This window comes from Schistocerca americana, chromosome 4 (genome assembly GCF_021461395.2).
Source record: "Schistocerca americana isolate TAMUIC-IGC-003095 chromosome 4, iqSchAmer2.1, whole genome shotgun sequence".
Taxonomy (NCBI): domain Eukaryota; kingdom Metazoa; phylum Arthropoda; class Insecta; order Orthoptera; family Acrididae; genus Schistocerca; species Schistocerca americana.
The window spans coordinates 641348944-641367656 of NC_060122.1; the positions used below are offsets into that span (position 1 = coordinate 641348944).

General features: G+C 44.3%; 1 protein-coding gene across 1 annotated transcript in view; it reads right to left on the reverse strand.

Moving 5' to 3' along the window:
• Positions 1–6799: 6799 nt before the first annotated feature.
• LOC124613668 (kappa-type opioid receptor-like) overlaps positions 6800–18713 on the reverse strand; it is a 519922-nt gene continuing 508008 nt past the window's right edge. Inside the window, exon 8 of the mRNA XM_047142385.1 lies at positions 6800–7294. Coding sequence (XP_046998341.1) covers positions 6800–7294 — 495 coding nt within the window. The remainder of the gene's footprint in view (positions 7295–18713) is intronic.

The window sequence follows — 18713 nt, forward strand, 5'->3', positions numbered from 1 at the left end:
ACACTGACTAGTGCGTTGTCTCAAAATGTTTCCAGATGGCTCCGACTCTTTCAATCTTGGTACACTCTCACGAGAATCCGAAGGCCTGTGTGTGTGCTGTCTAAGGTGAGGGTGCCTTCCTGTTGCCGATTATCAGTTGGAGCAGTTTTTTTCCAAAACTGTTTCCGTCATACATATTGTTGCTTCACCGATCACCGAACCCCTATCTTCCTCAGTTGATACACGGTGCTTATTTGACCAAGACATATCCGTACCTGTCCTGTGTATCTACGTGTCCTGAATATCTACAGGAGCGTTCCCTGTCAACCTTTGGGAAACGCCGTGTCATGGTTGAGGGCCCCCATTCAAGGTCTCACGGAGGATTAAGTGCAGCCCTTACTCTGACCAGAGGAAAACCCATCAAGCAAACTGGACACGATTAAAGATAGATTATAATTTAGAAGTACATTTTGTTAATTGTCAATCCTTGGCCACTTGCTCTATACAGGAATTAATGGACTTTGGTACCGTATGAACAGGAGAAAGAAAGTACTCATTGTCAGTCGTATGATATTTATTATCGTTCACATAACACCACCATACAAAATATTGTTTCATAATCAGCAATACGAACGTACAAAATAGCGATTACTCTTTTTTTTAGCTAAACATAACGCCACTTAAATTTTTTTCTTTATGACATAAGCGACATGAAATCAGCACACAGATATGTAAGTTTTATTTATCACATGCATGTGGTATTTAAAAGAGGAGGATATGTCAGGGTTTAGCTGTGCAGCCAAATATATTATACTTCACTAATCTCTCGATAACAACATATTACAAAAAGATGGTATGAGAGGAGAATATACATTTTGTATTGTGACTTCCCAATAATCGGTGAAATAGCGAATAGTTCGGAATCATCTCAATCATAATGGTCTTGAACCATGTCAAACAGTTTTGGAAAGATAGCGGGAAAGCAATATAAACATTTGCATAGATACAGGTTCCCAAATTACCTCCTGCATATCGTATACTGAAGTGAAATTTTCACTCCGTAAGTTATTGCCTGTATACGTTACGATACGACTCAGATCAATCAGAACATCTTGTTACGAGAGAAGAATGATTTAATGATCGAAAAATTCGCACATCACTGCAACGATTGTGTATAAAATGTCGTTATGGACAAATATCTGAGATATCTGAAAAGATACTTATTTCGAATACGTAATTCTGAGTGAGTTAAGTATAGTTATCACACGCTACACGCTGCATATTATTTAGCTAATATGACCAAAAGAAAATTACAAAATAACACAGTTATTCAGTGAGGCCTCTAAACTCTGGGACCATACACGAATCATCGGACTTTCCCAAAATAATTATTACACTTTGACTCCGAAGTAAAACGTAGAATTAAATGCAGGAAGTATCGGACAATCAGTCTGACATTTTACGAGTCCTATATTTTCACTAGAGTAACATAAAGTAGTCATAAAACAGAATTAAATTTGCACTACAAGAGGATCAGAACAGTTCACAAAGGTGTAGGTACCAATGCTGCAGTTCGAATACGCCACTGTCGTAATGATGTGTATATGAAGGTACACTCGTCTCAAAACTCTGATAAACGAATAGTTTTAAAAAAGAAATAAGTCAGACACAATGTCAGCGATACTGATACTTAGACAGTCTAATATGCAGGATCTACAGCAGGATCTCGGCGTAAAATTATAGAATTTGGATGAAGGAAGGATTAAAAATTAGACAAAGGTGACAGTTGCAGGTAAGGAAAGTTTGGAAAGGTTTCAGCAATATATAACATAAACTGGTGTCAAACTGTTGACACGATAAGAAATTTCTTAAGCTTTACGTCTCGAAAACATCAAACTAGGTGTGTAGAGCGTGGGCAGTGATAAAATGTGACAAGAGAAACGGAGGGGTCATAGGAATCTGGGAATACAGAAAATTTTTAAAAATTAAGTAAACAAAACGGAGTATAGCGAAGGAGGGATATAATATTTTCATCCGAAGAGCGGAGTTATCGGCATGTGTCCACACATACAGAAAATTTAATACGTCTTTTGTTGGTGAGTGGGAGCAAACAGAGGGAAGAGTGAAACCAGCAGGAATAGTCAATGTGGGTCATACTGGTTATAGTGTGTAGTGTGTTGCATAGACTACTGGGCACTTAGAGTGAAAAGTTGCAATAGAGTGATAAAGGGACTGATATAAAACAAAAATTATTAGAGAAATGCACCTACCAGTCAAAAAGTGTTTCTGAGCCATCAGCTTGTACCATTTTCAAGCTATATCACAGATAAAATATACTTCATAACAACCGAGGAACTATTTTAATTGTATTCTGAAGAAACAACTATGCTATTTGTCATTACGTAATATATCTAACAGCCTGGACGGGAAATGTTTTAAAAATAATTTACCGTCTGCCTTCAGATGAAACATTATGTATACTTTCTGTGGATCCATTTTTGAAAAACTTGAGGTAGTCATTCTGACTAAAAAGTATTGATGGTGCGGTGGGAAGACATGTCAGTGTATAAAACAAAATAAAACTAATAGTACTACAATCTTTGGTAACTATATGAAATAAACAGAATCATTTAACCTCATAAAGAGGTAAAAATGCTTTTGTTATTGAACGGTCAAACGATATTTCTGTGAGCTACGAGCTTTTACTCTGGGACACCCGTTAATTCAGAGAGTATGCTAGATTATTCCGTCGGAATTGCGAAGGTGTTATCTAGTGAGACTCCGAATTATAAACATAATTTAATAAATAAATAAATAAATAAACGTTTGATTTCCGGTGAACCGCAGGCATAAAAGAACGTCACAGTTCCAAGAAACTCTGAAAAGTCATTAAACACGTCATAAACTTAGCATGAATTCTTTTTTATTACTTTTATTATTATTACCAGATATTTATTTATTTGTGTACTTATTTAAGATAAAAATTATTTGTATAAATTGAGATCAGATTGTTGGATAAATCCATATGGTGTACACCAATAGGAAACAGAGAGCTGTGAATGATAATCTCACAATAAAATACATTAACAGAGAGCAAAAACTGGCATATCTCGCCAGTTCATGTAAACTCTGGGCCAATGATATGTACAAAGACTAAACAAGGAAACAAAGTGTGAATAGATATTCTACATAAACATCTTAGTCGTGAAAAACATAACAAGGCTGTTAAAGCTACTGTTTTGAAGATCAAAAAGATGTCTCCATAAAACAGTGATAATGTGGAACAAACTACAGGAACATTGATCGTAGCAAGCGATAAACGACAGCAGGATCTGAATTCTGTATGGGAGTAAAAAACAAACGGCATCTCCAGCTTTTCACATTTAAGAATTTAATTTCGTTGCGTACTTGGACGTTGACATCTGAAGGAAAATGAGTTAGCTTCGTTCACCTATTCGCTTTTTTCAAGAAAGAAAATAGTCTCAAGAGATTCTGACAGCGCTGGACAAAACGTATTGGCAGATAAAACAAATTAAGTTGGAGAACAGAATCTACAGAAAGATGGAAGAACGTTGGAAGCAACGACTGAGTCACGGTGGGGCGGGGGGGGGGGGGGGGGGGGGCGTAGTAAAGTAATGTGCTAAGCGTCTCTCAGTTGCGAGATGCCGTTTCGGTAGACGCAGGTAAATAGTAAATAGTGGAAATGAGTATTTGGCTCACAGGACGTATTCTTGTACTGAATACTAGACGGACACCAAAGCTTAAAAATCACGTGACAAATGTCAAAAAATATTGCGAAAACAACATTTCACTTCGCGCTGCAAATCGGTAACAGCACATTTTTGGTATCAGTTATAGCTTTGTACGGTTACATGATGAATTTTGCCCAAGTCTATCTCAATAAAGTAACGTGAGGCCTCAGTTTCATAGCGCGCTGATATGTGAAACAGATACCTGTTGTGTTGATCGTCTGGAGAATATTAATTACCTCATACATTCATTCAAATCCTACCATTATACTGACATTCTCGTAGCCGATGCCAGTTGCGTTCTCTGATCTTGTTGCTTTTACTGGAACCTTGAACAGCGGAGCTGAGGTATTCAAAGTACTGTTCGCTATTTAACGCTCAATTAACGAAAGGGAAGTAGGACAGTGAGTCGCAACAACAGCCTTTTTACTTCCCGCAGCTGCCGTGTTTCAATGCTGTGCCTACTGTTCAGAATTAATAGCGAGAGAACATACGAAACGAGGGAGTTATCGAAAACCTTTGATGATATTCTAGACAGGTTATCTTCGTGGTACAGATAACTTACATTCTTAAACTTCTTTAAGAAATGATTATCTCTTTCATAATTGTTAACTTACACAGAATCAATGACCAGAACAGCGGATTTGTGCTTATGAGGATGAGTAGGTTTTTATCTCAGTTCAGAACGTTGTTGATCGAGAAGAAGAGACTGGATGATGCCAAAAAATAGGGAGATACTAACGTCTACTACTGAACAAACATTGTGATTAGCAAAGTCAGTGGTCTGAGGTTACTAGGAACACTGGAGGAGTTTTTATGTTCTTCACAACCAGAGAGAAGGCGTCATTAGTGACAACGTGTTTCGATTTTGAGCTCTTCCTAACGTCGTAACTCGTAGAGCACTAGGTGGAAAACAGTGCGTGAAATGAGAAAGTTAATGATACTTTAACGTGGTTATCTTTCTTTACGCAGAGAATGTACAGAAAAAGTGAATAATGACGGTTCTGCAATCTGTAATTCTTCAGATTCATTCAACGAATGCCGCCAGAGACGGATTTTTGTTTATGAAGATTAGTGAGATTGTACCACAAACATTGATGTTGGACTTTGGGACAAATTCTATTGGATACTATTTCCGGTGAATATTTAGCATAATCTGCGATTTTATCTAACATTTCATGACAGACAATACGCAATATATTATCTCCGGTAGTGACTCATCTACAAACAGCGAAGTAATATTTGGCGTTCCCAGTCGAAATGTAATAGAACTTTTGCTGTTCAAGATAAATATTAATGACTAACCGATGGAATTAACTGCAATGTCACGCTTTTCGCAGACGAAGCAGTTGTCTAAATGGAGGTTCTATCCGTTAAAAAATCCAGCAGTATTCAGGTATGTCGCAACAAAATATCAGTATGGTACAAAGACTGGCGTGTGGGTCTTCGTGTAGAGAAGTTCAGAGTTGTGGACTTCACGAAACATAAGGGCGTGATATATGCAGACTGCTAGATGAATCCAATTCGAGTCAGTCATGCTGTACAAATATTAACGATTAACATATTTATAGAAATAGGAAGTGGGTCGAATATACACGATCAGCTGAAGGCAAGACAGATGGCAGGCTACCACTGACTCTGAAACAGCTGTTTTTCTACCAAACAGACTGCACACAAACAGCTGTACGACGCATGATTTAGTACTACTGAGGTGCACGGAATCAAGGTTAGGTGGGGGACACTACATGCATATAAAGTAGAGCGGCGCGAATGGTGGCAGGCTTATTTGACTAGCGAGGGAGTGTAACAGTGACGTTGGAAAATCATAACTGGTAGATACTCGAATAGAACGACTTTTATCTCGTGGCCATCTGCTTAGAAAACTTCAAGGGGCGTCTATCGGAGGGTAAACTATAAAAACTCTCTAGTCCCCTCCGTATGTGTTCCTGTAGAGATCACGAAGACAAAATTAGGGAAATTATACTAATCCTCGAAATTTCGGAACAAGTGCCTGATGCCAATCCCTAACAGAGTCTTCTGAAGAGTTTGATGGTGTTGAGCCATAAACACGCAATACTTTTTGAAAGAATAAACCGCCATTTGACTGCGTATTAGTACATCTTCTGTAGTATCTAGATTTTGGCTTTTATGCCATTATCAAGAACAATGCTAAAAGTTATTAGACCATTAACGCGTCATGTCTGTTACGGCAGTCCAAAGCAGGTAATCAGAACTAGCGCATGCCTTTCTCTTCTGAACTCGGTCAGAGGAATATGGGCCTCAATGTCGTGGTAGCAAGATTCCGACATCCGGCGCTTCTCCCGAAATATCATAGAAACGCCGATACGCAGGGAAACCTATGAATATCACAGAGAAGAAAAAGCTCGCAAAGAAGCGTTAAACAGTCAGTATTTCTTCCCGCCCTCGATTTGTGTAACGAACGGGAACAAAGCTTGGTACACGGTACGATAATAAAAAAAGCCCTCTGCCACAGTCTTCACAGAGATTCACGAAGTATTGGTGCAGAAAATGAGGGGTGGGAAGTTTACGCATTGGTTGAGGCTCTCTCAGGGCATTGACTGGAATTCACACAGACAGTGATCTGAGATTGGGTAGCACTGGTCAACTCCATGTGTCTCCCTCGAGTAATAAAACTGTCTTTGGATGGGAGACGCTTTTGGCATCATAGTAAGGCTTAATGGTCCTAGAAGAAAAGAGTTGTCGGAGTGACGCAGACAGTAGTTGCGGCATCCCCAACATACAAGGAGGCTCATGAAGTGGATGAGGTTTCTAGGAAATTGACAAGAATTGGCACAGGCAATGAGCTGCAGATGGGTTGACACTGGTCAACTCCATGTGTCTCCCTCAAGTTGAAAGACCGTCTTTGGGCGGGAGACACCTTTGGCAGTGCAATAACGCTTAGTGTTCCGTGAACAAAATAACCGTTGGAGTTGCGGTGTCCCCAATATACAAGGATGCATTCTTTGCATGGCAGACACCTCGACTGCGGTCTATCCCTTGGGCCGCCGGGAAGGGAGCAGCGCCTGGGGCGAGGCAGCCGGCAGCGGCAGTCACAGGTAAGAGACGTCCTTGGCGCGGCCGGCCTTGACGGCGCAGACGCCGTTGTGGACGGAGACGGAGCACTCCCTGGCGATGTGGTGCAGCAGGCGGCGCTCGGCCCTGCGGCTGCGGCTGGAGCTGGAGGAGGCGCGGCCCGGCCGCCTCCAGAGCGAGTCACCCGCCGAGGAGCGCACAGTGGTGGCGGTCGCGCTGGAGGACAGGCCGGTGCCTCGCCGGCCCAGCGGACCACCGGCACAGCCGCAGCGGCAGCACAGCCGCGAGAAGCCGTCGCGGAACTTGGACGACATCAGGTTGTACAGGATGGGGTTCACCGCCGAGTTGAGGTAGTGCATCACGCGGCACAGGCACAGCAGCCCGTAGTGGTTCTCGTAGCCGATAGAGACCACCGTCTCCGGCGGAGCGGCGATGATCCAGACGGTGAAGGCGCGGAACGGCAGCAGGCACACGAAGAACGCCGCCACCACGGTGCCCAGCATCAGCACCACCTGCAGCAAGCGAGTGACACCGCCGTCAGCTTGTTTGTGTCCTTCGGCCGCGGCTTCTTGGCTTGAGTGCCACGTATATGAAGTCCTTGCTGAAAAGATATTCCGAGAAAATATAAGAAAAAATGCTGTGACAACGCTGGTTATAGTAGACATGAGTACATTGGAGTAAACGCTGGATTAGTTGTCTCGAATGCCGGGCCACAAAAGCTGTGACTTTTAGCGCAGTAGTGTGCAAGTAAGAAGATGAGTACGTGATGCATTATGTGCAGAGAGGCGCGGAGCATGTGCTGAGATGGTAAAAGTAGTGGGATAGCGATTGCATATATACAGATGGTGGTACTATTGCGTTCACAAGGTATATAAGGACAATGCGTTGGTGGAGTGGTCATTTGCACTCAGATGATTCATGTGAAAACGCTTTCAGCGTGTTTATGGCAGCACGTAGGGTATTAACAGACTTTCAACGGGGAATGGTAGTCGGAGCTAAACACATAGGACATTCAACTTCGGAAATCGTTTGGTAATTCAGTATTCCGATATCTACAATGTGAAGAATGTGCCAAGAATGCGGACCTTCAGGCATTACTACTCACAGATTTTTTGACAACATGGTTTTGGAGAGAAGCAGCGATTAGTATGAGTAATCAATAATTCAAGAACAGTCTTAATCGCATTTATTATTATTATTATTATACCGCCAGCCGGTTTCAAACAGATGTAGGGGTCATCTTCTGGGCGTTTATACCACCAGCAGTCGACCAATGGTGTAAACGACCAGAAGATGACCCCTACGTCGGGTTGAAACCGGCTGGCGGTATAATAATAATAATAATAATAATAATAAATGCGATTAAGACTTCTTCAATTATTGATTACTACTCACTACAGACGACGCAATGCTTGGCTGATGACCTCCATTTAACGACGGAGGGCAGAAGCGTTCATGAAGTCAGTGCTAACAGACAAGCAACACCGAGTGAAGTAATCGCAGAAAACAATGTGGAGCGTACGACGAACATATCTGCCAGGGCAGTGCAGCAAAATTTGGCGTTAATACGGTACGGCAGCAGACGACTGATCACGAGTGCCTTTACTGACAGCACGACATCACCTGCAGCGCCTCTCCTGCGTTCGTCACCATATCGGTTGGATTCTAGTCGGCTGGAAGACCGTGGCTTGGTCAGGTAAGTCCCAATGTCAGTTAGTAAGAGCTGATGGTAGGACTCGAGTGTGGCGCGGACCACACGAAGCCATTGAGACAAGTTGTCAACAAGGCAATGTGCAAGCTGTTGGTGGCTCCGTAACGATGGGGGCTGTGTATACGTGTAATGGACTGGGTCTTCTAATCCAACTGAACCGATTATTGACTGGAAATGGTTGTATCCGGCTACTTGGAAACCATTTGCATCTATTAGTGTACTTCATATTCCCATACAAGTCACCGCGCCGCAATTGCTTTCGATTGGCTTGAAGACTATTCTGGACAAATCGAGCGAATGATTTGGCCACCCAGATCGCCCGACGTGATTACAGTTGCACATTCATGGGACGTAATCGACAGGTTAATTCGTGCACACCATCCTGCACCGAAACCAATTTCGCAGCTATGAACGGTTATAGAGGCAGCATAGCAGAATACTTCTGCTGGGGCTTCCAACGACTTGTGGAGTCCATGCCATGGCGAGCTGCTGCACTGCGCCGAGAGAAAGGTGGTCCGACACGATATTAAGAGGTATCCCATGACTTCACCTCACTTTACTTTGCGGCAACGCAATTGTGCACTCTGACTCAGTCCCACTCCACACGCTTCAGCCGCTGTCTACTCTGCTACTAACCAACCACTGTATTATTGCCCTTGGTCATCCGTGGCCAGTATCGAATTCAAGCGGTGACATTAAAGTAAACAAGTACAGCGGCAACTAAGCGAAACGCATCAATGCTTCCAGTTCAGTTGTTCAAATGGTTCAAATGGCTCTGAGCACTATGGGACTTAACATCTATGTTCATCAGTCCCCTAGAACTTAGAACTCCTTAAACCTCACTAACCTAAGGACAGCACACAACACCCAGTCATCACGAGGCAGAGAAAATGCCTGACCTCGCCGGGAATCTAACCCGGGAACCCAGGCGCGGGAAGCGAGAACTCTACCGCACGACCACGAGCTGCGGACTAGATCAGTTGTATTCAATGTTTCCTTCAACAATATCGTCTATACTGCAAAGCTGTGTTATCTGTGATCTTCAATATCCGTGATAGTGGAAAACAGAGGAAGATGTCGCGGAAATTGACACATTCCGGTGAAAAGGAGTTTAGATTAAAAAATAGAACAATTTGCCAGAAAGATAAAAGGCAGAATCGGGTAATGATATCTACACTGAAAGCAATCTTGTGTGGGGATAAAATGGTAGGGAAGTTAGAAAGAAAAGCAAAATTCGTTTTAAAAAAACTTATAAAAAGCGGATGAAACTGCGGAAGAAATTAAAACGCCTAGACAAAAAAGGCGTTCTAAAGAAGAAGTTTCTCTAGAAGACTTCGATAAAGCAGAAGCAAATTACCACGATGGGAAAGCTCTTTATATTTTCAAGGGAAAAGAAAACACCGGAAAATTCTTGAAGGAACAAGAGCTCGTTTCAGATGAGAAAATAAGAGGACTAACACAGCTTTCCAACATTGTGTGATAGAGTATTCACCTCATAACTTATCATTAAGGTTAGTGCAGTTTTCGTTAAGTAACTGTTGTTGTACCGTCCTTCCTTCCCTCAAAACTGGTTCAAATGGCTCTGAGCACTATGGGACGTAACTTCTGAGGTCATCAGTCCCCTAGAACTTAGAACTACTTAAACCTAACAAACCTAAAATCATCACACACATCCATGCCCGAGGCAGGATTCGAACCTGCGACCGTAGCGGTCTCGTGGTTACAGACTGTAGCGCCTAGAACCGCTCGGCCACCCCGGCCGGCTTTCCTTCCCTCCGCAATCCCGATAAGCCGACCGAAGCGCCCCCACTCACGGGTGCAATAATATCGTGGTCTGCCAATAAGTAAGACCTGTATTTGGCGCTACATACAATGACGTACAAAAGTTATGGGATACCTCCTAATATCGTGTCGGACATTCGTTTGCACGGCGTAGTGCAGCATCTCGACGTCTCATGGACTCTACAAGTCGTTGGATGTCCCCTGGAGAAATATACAGCCATGCAGGCTGCATAGCGGTCCATAGTTGCGAAAGAGTTGCCTCTCGCTTATTTCGCATAAATATTCGATGGGATTCAGGTCAGACGATATGCGTGGCCAAATCATATGCTCTAATTGTCCAGAACATTCTTCAATTCAATCGCGATCAACTGTGGTCCTGTCACAACCGACATTGTCATCCACAAAATTTCCATCGTCATTTCCGAACATGATGTTCAATGAGTGGCTGAAAATCCGAACATAATAATTTCCCATCAATAACCAATCAGTTAGACCAGAGGGACCAGTCCATTCCATGTAAACACACTTCTCACCATTATGTAACCGCCACTAGCTTGCACAGTACCTCGTTGACAACTTCTGTCCTTGGCTTCACGGGATCTCCGCCACACTCGAAATCTATCATCAGCTCTTACCAGTTCGTATCGGGATTTACCTCATCAGGCCACGGTTTTCCACTCGACAAGGATCCAACCGTTATGACTGGCCCAGGAGAGGCGCTGCAGGCGATGTCTTGCTGTTAGTAAAGGCACTCCCAGTCGATCGTGTGCTGCCACCTTCCATAAACGCCAACTTTCGCCGCACTGTCCCAACGGATACGTTCGTCGTTCTCTCCGCATTGATTTTAGTGATTATTTGACGTAGTACTACTTGTCTGTCAGCACTGACAACTCCACGCAATTGATGCTTCTCTCGGTCGTTAAGTGGAGGTTCAATTGGTTCAATTGGCTCTGAACACTATGGGACTTAACATCTATGGTCATCAGTCCCCTAGAACTTAGAACTACTTAAACCTAAATAACCTAAGGACATCACACAACACCCAGTCATCACGAGGCAGAGAAAATCCCTGACCCCGCCGGGAATCGAACCCGGGAACCCGGGCGCGGGAAGCGAGAATGCTACCGCACGACCACGAGCTGCGGACGTTAATTGGAGGCCACCGGCCACTGCGTTGTCCGCGATGAGAGGTAGTGCTAGAAATTTGGTATTCTTGGCACGCTCTTGAAACTGTATTTCGCGGAATATTGAATTCCCTAACGATATTTGGAATTGAATGTCCCAGGCATCTAGTTTCAACTATCATTCCGTATTCAAACTTTGTCATTTCCCGTTGTGCGGCTACAATCTCGTCGAAATCCTTTTCACGTGAATCACCTGAGTACATCGGGCAGCTCCGCCAATGCACTGGCGCTATGTGTGCGATACTACCGCCATCTGTATATATGCGTTTCGCTATCATATTACTATTGTCTTTTCACCGCAGTGTACTGTGACACGTCTGTCTTTGGAAAGCTAATACTCCATCCCAAGACTCATTCCATAGTTTGGTGGATATTGCAGCAGCTGAGGTATGACGTAGCAAGTGGTGCGAGAGGCAGACAACAAATGATACAATGAGTACTAATTCCCTGAGAAATTGCGCCACTTTAGTAGGGGGATAGTCTGATTGCCTAACGACATTCGAGCCACCACGCCAACCTCTAAGATTGATTTATTAATATTTGATGAAGTATAATTTACATTCAATTGTCTACTGTGCTGAATAAATTCTAAATAGTTCTTATAATTCAATTGTTTCATGTCTCACACTTACAAATTTTTTTATTACCATTAGAATAACAATATTCAGACGAAGCATTTCGTGTATCTTCAGCTCCCACCAAAAGTACGCCACGAAGCGAAGTAATTAGGGCTGTCTAATCAGTCTGCCACAAGGGGTTGAATGGTGTGGCTCGCGTTGCATGCCGCGCTGTTTAAGATCTTGGTTGTGCGTCCTGTAAGATTGAATTGAAATATCGCACTTCTGCGCGCAAAGCAGATTAGTAAAAGTGTACTTTATTTCTGTAAACACATGTTTTGTAAGATACTTCATGTAGTTGAGTTGTGGCTGATTCTGACAGGAACTGTGAATCGTGCGACTTAGTAGATGTAAACAAGCAAACCATCTTATTAGCAGTCTATAGCTCCATCTGCTTCGTGCTTTGTAAATAATGAAAAGCTATCGGCAATCCAAAATTGGAACTTACCAGATCATTTAATAGAACTGAGAGCCTTACCTTCACCTCAAGAGCTCGCGACTTGAGCACTACATCTGGACTGGGACAAGGACATCTTAATAGATCTCAGGTCAATGGAGGAGTATAGAATCTCAGTGTTTTACCTTCAAGCGGCAAACGCAACTAGGCCCCAGCGTGCTCTGAATTTCCAGTACAAACGGAAGCAGTTTCTTGTAATTCGTATTAACGCAGAGAAGGGAAAGCGATGGAGGAATCACTGTAGAGTATGAACTGTGATTTGCAAACCGACTAAAATCATCTCATTTGATAATTACCTCGGTTAATGCTCGAATTCACCGATATTCTACACAAACCGTATTTCGACCACATCCGATTGACATTCATTAATTTCTCTTCGCCCTTTTTCCATTCGTAATATCCAGAGAGAGGTCACCGCTTTTAGCTCACGCCGCCATTTGTACACTCCTGGAAATTGAAATAAGAACACCGTGAATTCATTGTCCCAGGAAGGGGAAACTTTATTGACACATTCCTGGGGTCAGATACATCACATGATCACACTGACAGAACCACAGGCACATAGACACAGGCAACAGAGCATGCACAATGTCGGCACTAGTACAGTGTATATCCACCTTTCGCAGCAATGCAGGCTGCTATTCTCCCATGGAGACGATCGTAGAGATGCTGGATGTAGTCCTGTGGAACGGCTTGCCATGCCATTTCCACCTGGCGCCTCAGTTGGACCAGCGTTCGTGCTGGACGTGCAGACCGCGTGAGACGACGCTTCATCCAGTCCCAAACATGCTCAATGGGGGACAGATCCGGAGATCTTGCTGGCCAGGGTAGTTGACTTACACCTTCTAGAGCACGTTGGGTGGCACGGGATACATGCGGACGTGCATTGTCCTGTTGGAACAGCAAGTTCCCTTGCCGGTCTAGGAATGGTAGAGCGATGGGTTCGATGACGGTTTGGATGTACCGTGCACTATTCAGTGTCCCCTCGACGATCACCAGTGGTGTACGGCCAGTGTAGGAGATTGCTCCCCACACCATGCTGGGTGTTGGCCCCGTGTGCCTCGGTCGTATGCAGTCCTGATTGTGGCGCTCACCTGCACGGCGCCAAACACGCATACGACCATCATTGGTACCAAGGCAGAAGCGACTCTCATCGCTGAAGACGACAGGTCTCCATTCGTCCCTCCATTCACGCCTGTCACGACACCACTGGAGGCGGGCTGCACGATGTTGGGGCGTGAGCGGAAGACGGCCTAACGGTGTGCGGGACCGTAGCCCAGCTTCATGGAGACGGTTGCGAATGGTCCTCGCCGATACCCCAGGAGCAACAGTGTCCCTAATTTGCTGGAAAGTGGCGGTGCGGTCCCCTACGGCACTGCGTAGGATCGTACGGTCTTGGCGTGCATCCGTGCGTCGCTGCGTTCCGGTCCCAGGTCGACGGGCACGTGCACCTTCCGCCGACCACTGGCGACAACATCGATGTACTGTGGAGACCTCACGCCCCACGTGTTGAGCAATTCGGCGGTACGTCCACCCGGCCTCTCGCATGCCCACTATACGCCTTCGCTCAAAGTCCGTCAACTGCACATACGGTTCACGTCCAAGCTGTCGCGGCATGCTACCAGTGTTAAAGACTGCGATGGAGCTCCGTATGCCACGGCAAACTGGCTGACACTGACGGCGGCGGTGCACAAATGCTGCGCAGCTAGCGCCATTCGACGGCCAACACCGCGGTTCCTGGTGTGTCCGCTGTGCCGTGCGTGTGATCATTGCTTGTACAGCCCTCTCGCAGTGTCCGGAGCAAGTATGGTGGGTCTGACACACCGGTGTCAATGTGTTCTTTTTTCCATTTCCAGGAGTGTAGAAATTGTATCCTTCTGCTCCTCTTTGGTAGTCGGCTTGCGCAGAGAACTGAGGGAAGAGACGTAGAAGTCATGCTGAACCTTGGAAGAGTGCCATTAACGATTGCGTCACAATCTCACTTACTAGAAGCAATATGTCAGGACCTAGGACAATATTCAGTGAGACGAGACACTGTAAGTCCAACAGAAGAAGTTGATATCTCGCAACATAGAAATGAACTACACGAGATGTAAGTGCATCCACACAACGCCAAAACATAAATGTATCCAGTGTCAGTAAAGTTTAGTGTTCCAAAAACCAAGAAATTGTGCGAGGAAGAATAGTAGAAAGCCAAAATTCTTAAGTAATAATTGTAATTTGATACTGTTTAAGAGTAGTTACGTAAAACATGAGACCTGTTTACGATCTTGGTAAATAAATTTTTAAGGAAGCGCAAATTGTTGTAGCGACCATTGAAGATGCTTTGAAACAAAGCGAAACACGCGTGGTCTACATAGGTGTTTTATTACAGACGCAGAAGACGGCCCGCGTTTGAGGTTCGAGTCCTCCCTTGGGCACGGATATGTGTGTTGTCCTTAGTGTAAGTTAGTTTAAGTTAGATTAAGTAGTGTGTAGGCCTAGGGACCAGTGACCTCTGCAGTTTGGTGCCATAGAGCTTACCACAAATTTCCAATTTTTAGCACAAGACGGTAGGTAATCTATATTACTCGTACAAGTGGTTTATTTGTCCTGCTCGTCTTTGGATACCTGCATGTCTCTGTGTTAGCAGCATAGATATGAACCTCGTATCTACAGCCTACAACTGCAGACATAACACCGGCAACGATGGCGTAAACGCTATATTGGGTCACTGTTTCTGCTCCGTGACCAATTTTAGTATTTAAAATATTTTGGGAGAAGTATTAATTGCAGAAAATTTATTCAAAGTGGTTCAGATGGCTCTGAGCACTATGGGACTTAACATCTGAGCTCATCAGTCCCCTAGAACTTAGAACTACTTAAACCTAACCAACCTAAGGACATCACACACATCCATGCCCGAGGCAGGATTCGAACCTGGGACCGTAGCAGTCGCCCGGTTCCAGACTGAAGCGCCTAGAACCGCTCGGCCATACCGGAAGGCGAAACTTTATTATCAATACAGCAAGACGCTCGCTGGGAAAGCACATATTCTCGTAGTTCATTTGTAAACGGAAACCTTTCAAATGGCAACACAAAATGTGATTTCAATAGCTTGGAAACACAGTCATCGTATTTATGAATAGTCAGCTAAAGAGCTTTCTGGGGTCAATCATTGCTAATACAGACGTCAAATGCCAGCGAGTGTCACTGTGAGCCTCTTACTAGCTTGTAACGGTACAGTATTTGTAAGAAGTACGGTATTTAACCGCCGCGCAGTTAGTGAAATTCTGCTAGAAGGTTTGAACTTGGCAGAATTCTGGTTCAGGCTACACTCAGAAAATTTTTGACAGTCACTGGACAGAAAATATCCGACAATCGCTAAACTCAAAATCATTCGATCAAGTGCAGACTTCGATTTAAGGAAGTCGGAAACCTGATTATTAGCTGTGAAGCGGGAGTGTGATAACTATGTACTGAAAATTCGTAGAAATCCCGACAACATGTTTGACCAGCAATGTGCAGTAGCGTTTCGGGAATACAATAAATGTAATAAATTTTGACAAACTGTTTAGTTCAAAGAACTACCACTGCCAACTGACGTTGTTAAGAAGCGTGGCACGCGGGGTATCCGCGCGGTCATGGGCGTCTCGTCACGGTTCACACGGCTCCCCCGTCGGAGGTTCGAGTACTCCCTCGGGCATTGGTGTGTGTGTTGTCCTTACCGTAAGTTAGTTGAAGTTAAATTACGTAGTGTGTAAGTCTAGGGACCGAACCTCAGCAGTTTGGTCCCATAGAAGCTTACCACAAATAAAAAATAAATAAAAAACAGATCCATCGCTGCATCGAGATTTGTTGCAGTTAATAATCTGTGGGCCCCCTAAACACCCATAAACGTTAGAGCCACATTCAAAGGGTATTGAGTACCAATGAGATTGCAATATATTTCATCGTAATATTCACAGGCATCTTTTGGTGAACTACCTTAGCCACTATCGTTAAGTAACTTCTTGTTAAATCGAAAGAAGTTATACGTGGATAGACATCTAACGAGAAGTACCTTGGCCAAATTTTACTGTTAAATACTACGCTTGTCATGATAAAGATGAGATTTATGGAAATGAAATGTTCAGGTAAAAGGAAAATAAAATTTATACCTTGCTCAGTCTATGTATCGAATGGCAATAATTCTTCAGTGTGAAGATTCGCAAACGAAACTGAATAACAGTATATATTTCTCACTGCGATGTCGCCTTTGGCGACGTAGTGGGACATAAGTACACAACAGCCTTTCTAACTGACTTCCGCAGTCAACGAAAAAGCTCATTAGCCTTCACATTATTATCAGCGATGACTCTTGAAATTCCTTGTCGTGATGCCTGAGGCGGAAGGCCGGCCGAAGTGGCCGTGCGGTTAAAGGCGCTGCAGTCTGGAACCGCAAGACCGCTACGGCCGCAGGTTCGAATCCTGCCTCGGGCATGGATGTTTGTGCTGTCCTTAGGTTAGTTAGGTTTAACTAGTTCTAAGTTCTAGGGGACTAATGACCTCAGCAGTTGAGTCCCATAGTGCTCAGAGCCATTTGAACCATTTTTTTTTTGAGGCGGAAGCCACAGTGGATAAACCATTTTGAACGTTTCTGCTAGTGCTGTGATTGCCATTCCTCGAGGACGTTGGAACCTCTCTGTTCATCTTCTGGTTTCGAACGATTCGCTAGTCGCTTTCCGCAAGATTGCTGCCGCTGGAACAAGGGAAGCTGTCACCGTTTCTTATGGGAGATTGTTCAAATAGTGAAAACAATGAAAGTTTCAGCTTTGAAAGGCGACCTGCTGATTCGTATGATCGAGCTTTATGCAAGTATTGGAACAAAACTGCGAGCTTCCTACTTGACGTACCCAGTGGTTTTAAATATGCTGCTCGCCATTAACGACCGCGGGCCGCGGTGGCCGTGCGGTTTCTAGGCGCTTCAGTCCGGAACCGCGTGACTGCTACGGTCGCAGGTTCGAATCCTGCCTCGGGCATGGATGTGTGTGATGTGCTTAGGTTAGTTAGGTTTAAGTAGTTCTAAGTTCTAGGGGACTGATGACCTAACATGTTAAGTCCCATAGTGCTCAGAGCCATTTGAACCATTAACGGCCGAAGTTCTAAGAGACACTCTTTCCATCTACAAACCAGTCAATAAGGCAGGATGGCATATAGCCCAGTCTTTTGGAGAGCTCTATTCGTATTCTTTTCAGCCATATCACAGGAAGCTGGAACTGAGATATGGGGCACGTAACAACTGGAATTGATTGGGAGGATATTATTAGTTCCGACAGGTAATTTGAAATAAAAAAGTAGAGTCTGTTGTGACTTGGCAAGACAGCCAAGCCACTATGAGAGGAAGCCGAAAGGCACGCGTTTAAGCTCACGCAGGCTGGCGTGAGGTCTGGAACAGGTAAAGTAATTGAGTCTAGTAAAAAAGGTACGTAGCTTCTGGCATACTTAACTTTAATGCATAATTGGTGAACATCGGTCTGACGGTACATGCATCACTAGATAAATAGCAAATGATAATGGCGCCTTGCTAGGTCGTAGCAAATGACGTAGCTGAAGGCTATGCTATCTATCATCTCGGCAAATGAGAGCGTAATTTGTCAGTGAACCATCGCTAGCAAAGTCGGCTGTGCAACTGGGGCGAGTGCTAGGACGTCTCTCTAGACCTGCCGTGTGGCGGCGCTCGGTCTGCAATCACTGACATTGGCGACACGCGGGTCCGACGTATATAACGGACCGCGCCCGATTTAAAGGCTACCACCTAGCAAGTGTGGTGTCTGGCTGTGACACCACAGAGTCATTCGGCATTTCTAGTTGGAAATGACAGTTTGCTGTTAATTTAAATCTATAGCACCTATAACAAGTCCCTAGGCACTCTTCCAAGGTTCAGCATGTCTTCTACGTCTCTCCTTTCGGATCTCTGCGCACGACGTCTGACAAAGAGGTGCGGAAGGATAAAATTTCTACAAATGGGGGCGTGAGCTAATAGCGGCGACGTGTCTCTGGATATTGCGAAGGGAAAAGGGGCGAAGAGAGATTAATGAATGATAATCGGATGTGGTCGACATGAAGTTTGGGTAGAATACCGGTGATTTCGAGCGTTAACAGACATAATTATCGAATGAGATGATTGTGGTCGGTTTGGAAACCACAATTCATACTCTA